This window comes from Sorex fumeus, unplaced genomic scaffold (genome assembly GCF_029834395.1).
Source record: "Sorex fumeus unplaced genomic scaffold, SorFum_2.1 ptg000129l, whole genome shotgun sequence".
Taxonomy (NCBI): domain Eukaryota; kingdom Metazoa; phylum Chordata; class Mammalia; order Eulipotyphla; family Soricidae; genus Sorex; species Sorex fumeus.
This window is the reverse complement of record NW_026606186.1, coordinates 5,312,230-5,320,536: the sequence shown is the minus strand read 5'-3', so window position 1 is coordinate 5,320,536 and position 8,307 is coordinate 5,312,230. Positions and strand designations below refer to the sequence as shown.

General features: G+C 44.5%; 1 protein-coding gene across 8 annotated transcripts in view; it reads left to right on the top strand.

The window, feature by feature from the left end:
• The first annotated feature begins 3,839 nt into the window (after window positions 1-3,839).
• Window positions 3,840-8,307, top strand: part of GAPVD1 (GTPase activating protein and VPS9 domains 1) — a 54,162-nt gene continuing 49,694 nt past the window's right edge. For all 8 annotated transcript variants that reach the window (XM_056138685.1, XM_056138683.1, XM_056138684.1 and 5 more), the window contains exons 1-2: window positions 3,840-4,058; window positions 5,327-6,170. In XM_056138685.1, coding sequence (XP_055994660.1) covers window positions 3,874-4,058; window positions 5,327-6,170 — 1,029 coding nt within the window. In that variant the 5' untranslated portion in view covers window positions 3,840-3,873. The remainder of the gene's footprint in view (window positions 4,059-5,326; window positions 6,171-8,307) is intronic.

Here is an 8,307-nt window from a genome sequence, read left to right as displayed (position 1 = left end):
TAGTTTGCCAGGCTTTGCCGTGCAGGCAAGATACTCTCGGTAGCTTGCCAGGCTGTCCGAGAGGGGCAGAGGAATTGAACCCAGCTCGGCTGGGCTGGCTGCGCACAAGGCAGATGCCCTATCGCTGATGTGCTATTGCTCCAGCCCACATATAATTGTAATGATTAAAATTTTTTGGTTTGATTTTGGGCCACACCTGGCAGTGGTCAGGGGCTACTCTGACCCTGTGGCTCTGTGGTCAGAGATCACTCCTGGTGGGACTTTGGAGACCATATGTGGTGCCAGGGATTGAACCTGGGTTGACTGGTGCAAGGCAGACAACTTACCCACTGTTCCTACCATCTGTTGATTCAGCCCCAGGAATTTTTAAAAATTTTATTTTTATAAAGTTGTTCACAATAATTTATTCCATTTTATATTCCAACACCAATTTCACCACCGTTACACCTTTCCACCACCATATTTAGAATGTTTCCACCCCATCCACAAAGCCTGCCCCCAAAGCAGGACCTAAATAATTTATTTTGTGTTGCTTGTTATGAGTAATCTGCTAAAAATGATCCAAAAAGTTTCCTTAGAGGAAAGTGTGTGAAGATTGTTGTATTTCATACTGGAGCCACTAAACCCTTGTCTTGATACATCAGTGGTGTGGAGTATGAGATGTTGTGTTGCCGCAAATGTGGCTGTGTGCTCTAGGAATTCTGAAATTTTAAATATGATACAGCCGAGGTTAATTACTGTTTTAGCTGGATGGTAGGATTTTGGGGTCCGGAGTCATCTCAACAGCACGTTGCTCTCATGTTGCTCTTTCCTGAGAGATTTATTTGTGAGTCTGGATCATGACCATTAATGAGCTTATATGGCGCCAGAGGCAGTTTGTGGGCATGACTGTCAGGCTATCAGAAGCCCAGGGAGAAGCGGGGAGGTTGCCCATTTCTGACTCTATGCGAGCCTGGAGATTTTGTTCACAAGTCCCACATACCTGGGTGTTTCAGCAGATTCACTCAAGGATGAGGCTCATCAGAGCCTGTGGAAGTTGGCTCCGAGTGTGGTGGTGATTGAGTTCTGGAGGTTTTTGGCTGCCAGGGCTCTGTTAGGGTGGGTGGGGGGACTCACCTGCCCCCCTCCACAGCCCCATGACTCTTAATGACTGGTATTTTTCTATGTCATGACTATTTGCTGTCTAGACGCCAGGTTGTATTCTGTTATCTGGACTAAGCTTTTTAGTTGATACAAAATATTTGTGGTCTGGCAGGCATTCTAGGTTGAGGAGTATAGCTTAAGTAATAATGCTTTAAAATATGTGTGCTCTTTGGATCCGTTTAGTTACTAGATAAATAAGAATTGTGTGCTTTCATTTATTCCTTTGGCAAATGTTTGTTTAACTTCTGCTGTGAATCAGGCCCTCTCCTCAGCCCTGAAATCACAGCTCCGACAGAACAAAACAGACAAGACACCACACTACAAGCTGCAGGACAGGGGCAAGTGCTTAAAAGAATGGACTAATGGGATAGGAAGCAATACTTCCTATTTCAGAAAGAGTGTCCAGAGGCCTTTCTAAGTAGACATTTGCACAGGCTGTCTTAAAAGAACCAAAGGCTTCCGGCGGAACACTGGTGCAGTCACTCATAGGGCTGTAGTGCTCTGGCTCCTGGCATGCTGGAGGCATGGGCTCCATTCCTGGCACCAGGGCATGGCCCCTGAGCGCTGCTGGGTATGGCCCTTAAGCAAGAATAGTCACCTCACTGGCAGAGGGGTCAGCAGATGTAGGGGTCTGAGGACCAGGCATCTGGATCTACTCAAGCAAGAAAGTCAGCTTGTGTGGGTCTATGTGAGACTAGAATGGCAGAGGCAGGGTACGTAGCACCTTCAGATAATATTTGAAAGTCTGAAATAAGCTGGGATGGTTTGTAGTAGGGGAATAATGTGAGCTGATGGAAGTTTAAAGGACTTGCATTAGAACAGACTTTTAGAAGCACAGAGAGGAAGCAGGACGTGTGTTAGGAAGCGGCAGTCGTAACTCTGGTGACAGTGTGAAATGAAAGGGAGCAGTAGCAGTCTCTTGCAGACTATAGCCGCTTTACTGGGAATTCTTCTCTTTTTCTTTTTCCTTTAAATTCCTTTTGTTCATTTTGGTTTTTGGTTTTTGGCCATACCCAGTGTACTCAGGGCATACTCCTTGCTCTGTGCTCAGGGGTCACTTCTGGCTCAGGGGACCAATGTGCAGTGCCAGGATTAAACCAAGATCTGCTGTATACAAGGGCAAGCCCCTAACTTCTATACTGTATCTCTGGTGCTTTTATTTTTACTTTTTTTTCTATATTGAAATTGTAATGCTTTTGTAATGAAAGTTTTTTTTTTTTTTCTTTTTGGGTTACACCCGGCAATGCACAGGGGTTACTCCTGGCTCTGCATTCAGCAATAACTCTTGGTGGTGCCCGGGGGACTCTGTGGGATGTTGGGAATCAAACCCAGGTTGGCCGCATGCAAGGCAAATGCCCTACCAGCTGTGCTATCACTCCAGCCCCTGAAAGGATTATTCCCCCCCCCTTTTTTTTTTAATTAATGAGACACCATGAGGTACAGTTGTAGACTTACAAACTTTCGTGCTTGGGTTTCAGTTATACAATGATCAAGTACCCATCCCTCCACCAGTGCCCATTCTCTACCACCAATGATCCTTGTAGCCCTCCCACCCCCACACCCCGTCCCCCACCCCCACCCTCACCCTGCCTCTGTGGCAGGGCATTTCCTTTTGCTCACTCTTTCCTTCAGGGTCTTGTAGTTTGCAATAGACGTATTGAGTGGCCATGTGTTCAGTCTATAGTCTACTTTCAGCACACATCTCGCATCCCGAGCGAGTCCTCCAAACATCCTTTACTTGGTGTTTCCTTCTCTATCTTGAGCTGCCTTTTCCCCCCGAGCATGTGCTGCCGGCTTCCAAGCCCTGTAGCAGACCTCCTGGTACTTATCTCAACTATTCTTGGGTGTTCGACTCCCATTCTGTTACTTTATATTCCCCAGATGAGTACAATCTTTCTATGTCTGTCCCTTTCTTTCTGGCACATTTCACTTAGTATGATACTTTCCATGTAGAACCACTTGTATGTAAATTTCATGACCTCATCTTTTCTAACAGCTGCATAGTATTCCATTGTGTAGATGTATCAAAGTTTCTTCAACCAGTCATCTGTTCTCAGGCACTAGGGTTTTATTTTCAAATTTTGACTATTGTGAACAGTGCAGCAATGAACATAGAAGTGCAGATGTCATTTCGACTGTACTTTTTTGCCTCTCTGGGATATATTCCCAGGAGTGGTATTGCTGGGTCAAATGGGAGCTCAATTTCTAAGTTTTTGAGAATTGTCCATACTGTTTTCCAAAAAGGGCTGAGCCAGTCGGCATTCCCACCAGCAGTGGAGGGTCCCTTTCTTGCCACATCCGTGCCAGCACCGGTTGCTTTTGTTCTTTTGGATGTGGGCCAGTCTCTTTGGTGTGAGATGATATCTTATTGTTGTTTTGATCTGCATCTCCCTGATGATTAGTGATGTAGAGCATTTTCTCATGTGCTTTTTTAGCCATTCGGATTTTTTCTTTTAGAAAGTTTCTGTTCATTTCATCGCCCCATTTTTTGATGGGGTTGGATGTTTTCTTCTTGTGGAGTTCAACCAGTGCTTTGTATATCTGGATATCAACCCCTTGTCAGATGGCTGAAAGGATTAATTTAAAGATTAGAGTTAGCTGTGATACTGTGTGCCCCCTAATTCATATGATTTCCTATCCTTTTTAATTTTGGAAATTTAGTGACATAATTTTAACATTTGTTTTTCAATTCTTAGTGACCAACCTTTGGATCTTTTTCCACATTTGAAGATGGTGAAACTGGATATTCATACTTTGGCCCATCACCTCAAACAGGAACGCTTATATGTAAACTCTGAGAAGCAGCTCATTCAAAGGCTTAATGCAGATGTACTTAAGACAGCTGAAAAGTTGTACCGGACAGCATGGATTGCTAAGCAACAGAGAATTAATTTGGATCGACTTATTATAACCAGGTAAGGAAAAGGTTTTTGATTTTGTATTGGGGCCATACCCAGTGGTGCTCAGGGGTACTCCTGGCTCTACACTTAGAAATTACTCCAGGGGGTACTTGGGGTTGCTTATGGGTTGCTGGGGATTGAACGTGTGTGAGCTGTTAGCAAGACAAGTGCTCTACCCACTGTACTCTCTCTCTCTGGCCCAAGGAAAAGGTATTTAAGAAAAACAAACTTTTTTTTTTAATTGAGTGGGGTGTGGTGGGTGGGATTTGGGTCACACTCAGCAGAGCAGGGCTTCCTCCTGCCTCTGAACTCAAGGGTCATTTTTTTTTAAAAAAATTTTTTTTTTATTAGTGAAACACCATGAGGTACAGTTGTAGATTTACAAATTTTTGTGCTTGGATCTCGGTCATAAAGTAAAGTAAAGGCCCTCCCGTTGATCGTCGATTTGCTCGAGCGGGCCCAGTAACGTCTCCATTGGAGACTTTGTTGTTACTGTGTCTGGCATATCGAATACTCTCGGTAGCTTGCCGGGCTCTCCGAGAGGGGCGGAGGAATCGAACTCGGGTCGGCCATGTTGGCCGCTTGTAAGGCGAACGCCCTACCCGCTGTGCTATCGCTCCAGCTCGGTCATACCACGATCAAATACCCATCCCTCCACCAGTGCCCATTTTCCACCACCAGGATAATATCCCTCCCCCCCCATCCTCCCATCCCCCCATCCCCCCCTGCCACTGTGGCAGGGCATTCCTCAAGGGTCATATTTGGTGCTGGATACTGGACCCTGGTCAGTTGCGTTTAGGGCAAGTGGCTTAACCCCACGCTTTCTCTCCAGCCCAGGAAAAGGTTTTGTTTTCTCAGTTTTCCTTTGTTTGTGGCCCACACCTGGTGGTCCCAGCAGCTTCTTCTGACTGTTTGGAGATGCTGAGGAACAAAGCTGCACCTCCCGCATGCAAAGCATGCAAGGCATGCGCAGAAGACCTTGAGTGAGTCCTCTGGGCCTTAAATCTTATCAGCTATTATAATTCTGTACTGAGGGAATTTATTTCCCACAAAATACATGGTTAAAGACTTTGTCTTTCCATTTTTTCCTCCTTTGTATTTTGTGTTTTTTTTTTTTTAACACATTAAAAAACATGATGGCCTAATAAAACATTTTAGGAATTCAGAGTGATTTCATTGCTGAGACTGTAGTCAGCTCACATTTCTGTTTTAGTGTAGAATACGTATCAGATCACTGAGGCTGTTAATTTTTTTTTTTTTAATTTTGCTTGTTTGCTCGTTAGTGCGGAAGCTTCCCCCGCTGAATGTTGCCAGCATGCCAAGATTTTGGAAGATACGCAGTTTGTTGATGGATATAAGCAGTTGGGATTTCAGGAGACTGCTTATGGAGAATTCCTGAGTCGATTACGGGAAAACCCTCGGCTCATTGCCTCTTCATTGGTTGCCGGAGAGAAACTCAATCAGGAGAACACACAAAGTGTTATTTACACAGTCTTTACCTCCCTCTATGGTAACTGCATTATGCAAGAGGATGAAAGCTACCTCCTTCAGGTTTTGAGATACTTGATTGAATTTGAACTTAAAGAAAGTGACAACCCTAGGCGACTTTTGAGGCGAGGAACTTGTGCCTTCAGCATCTTGTTTAAGCTTTTTTCTGAAGGACTCTTTTCTGCCAAGCTCTTCCTCACAGCTACTTTACATGAGCCAATCATGCAGCTGCTGGTTGAAGATGAAGATCACCTGGAGACGGATCCAAACAAGCTCATTGAGCGGTTTTCCCCGGCTCAACAGGAAAAACTCTTTGGAGAAAAAGGCTCAGAGAGGTTCAGGCAAAAGGTTCAGGAGATGGTGGATTCCAATGAGGCCAAGCTCGTGGCTTTGGTGAACAAGTTTATCGGCTATCTCAAGCAGAACACATACTGCTTTCCACATAGTTTGCGGTGGATCGTGTCGCAGATGTACAAAACCCTTTCCTGTGTGGACAGGCTGGAAGTAGGGGAGGTCAGGGCAATGTGTACTGACCTCCTGCTGGCCTGCTTCATCTGTCCTGCAGTTGTCAACCCAGAGCAGTACGGGATCATTTCCGATGCTCCCATTAACGAAGTGGCAAGATTTAATCTGATGCAGGTATACTTTTGCTGTTGATACTAAATGAGGCAATTCCTTAAAAGTCAGTTTAAAGAAACTGAGGGTAGTAACATATTCTTTTCATTCCTTTTCTTCCTCAAACTGCCATATGTGCTTCATATTAATAAAAGCAATCATATTGGGATTTTGAAAAATCAGTTTTGGGGGTTTCCCAGCAGTGCTCAAGGGGCTGTACCTGGCTCTATGCACAGAGGGCCACAGGGGGTGCCCAGGGTTCAAACTGGGATTAGCCAGTGCCTTAATTCTATGTTGTCTCCAGCTGAGCATTTTGAAATGTCAGCCCTGAACACTGCCAGGTGTAGCACCCCTACTAGTGACTCAATTTTTTTTTTAATAAAACTTGGTTATTATATATGTATGCTTTTTGATATCTAGGTTGGACCCAGGACTTGAGATATGTGAGACATGATGCCCTCTACTCTAATGAGCTATATCCCCGACCCTATCATTTAATTTTCAGACAGTGTCTTTGCTTACTATGAATGCATGGTTCTGTTTTCTGGAATAAGTTCATCATCCCTTTTCCATCGTTTCAAAATCCCAAATGATTGAAAATAAAGGGTCATATATTTTTTTATAGTATCACCTGAACTAATGCTGGGCTGTTGGTATTTGTTGCTTATTCCTTTTACTGCTAATGAATATTCTGCAGACATTTTTATGCGTTTTTCTGCAGACATGTTTGTGCGTTTGATTACAGGACATTCCTCTGTGCCTTGGATGTGTTACACACAGGCACTCACCTGCCTTTCTAAACTCACCAGACCCTGCTCTATGTTCTCTCTCTTTGCCATGCTGGGGATCTAAGTAACCCAGGGTGTTGTGCTTGGTGATTCTCACACCGCCAAGCCGGATCTTTCTTCCTGAGTCTTTGATTCTAAGTCCTGAAACTCAGTCTGGACCTAGAAGTTTCAGGAAAAGAATTTTTCCATCTACATTGGCGTTATTTTTGCTGTACTATTTTTAATTGTATTACTAATGTTCTCTTTTGGTTTTGGGCCATACCTGATGGTGCTCAGGGCTTAGTCTTGGCTCTGTGCTCAGAGGTCACTCTTGGTGATGCCAGGGATAGACCTGGGCTGTCCACCTGCAAAGCAGGTGCTATACTATCTCTCTGACCCCTAGTTTACTTTTTATTTTTAAATGTGTGTGGTGGGGCGGGGAGTTACACCCAACAGTGCTCAAGACTTCTTCTAGGTCTGTGCTCAGAGATCACTCCTTGCAGTGTTTGAGGGCCTGTTGGGGTACTGGGGATTGAACCTTGGTTGGCTGCATGTAAGACAAGAACCTTACCCACTGTGCTATCTCTGTGGCCCCATTCATTATTATTGTTATTATTATTTGTTTCGGTCTGGAGCAATAATACAGCAGGTAGGGCATTTGCCTTGAACGCGGCTGACCAGGTTGACCCGAGTTTAATTCCGCTGCCCGTCTTGGAGAGCCCGGCAAGCTACCAAGAGTATCCCACCCGCACGGCAAAGCCTGGGAAGCTCCCCATCGTATAATTTATATGCCAAAAACAGTCACAAGTCTCACAATGGAGACGTTACTGGTGCCCACTTGAGTAAATTGATGAACAACTGGACTACAGTGCTACAGTGCTATTTTTTATTTTGTTTTGTTTTGTGGTCATACCTGGCTGTGTGCTCAGAGATCACTCCTGGCAGGGTTTGGGGAACCATATGGAGTGCCAGGGATTGAACCTGTGTCAGGCACCTGCAAGGCAAGCTTATTACCTGCTGTACTGCTTCTAGCCTCTATTTTATACTTATTTTTCTTTCTTTCTTTCTTTCTTTTTCTTTTTTTTTGCTCTTTGGGTCACACCTGGTGATGCTCAGGGGTTACTCCTGGCTCTGCACTCAGGAATCACTTCTGACTGCTCACAGGACCATGTGGGATGCCAGGGATTGAATCCAAGTTGTCTGTGTGCAAGGCAAATGCCCTCCCCACTGTATTGTTGCTCCAGTCCCTGTTTTATTATTTCTTAAGAGAATTTGTAATTATATCAGACCTCTCAGAATACTGTGAGGAGGTTGGGTTCCTCAATTATTTGTGAATAATTTTTCTTTTATAAATTTTTTTTTTCTTTTTGGGTCACACCCGGCAATGCACAGGG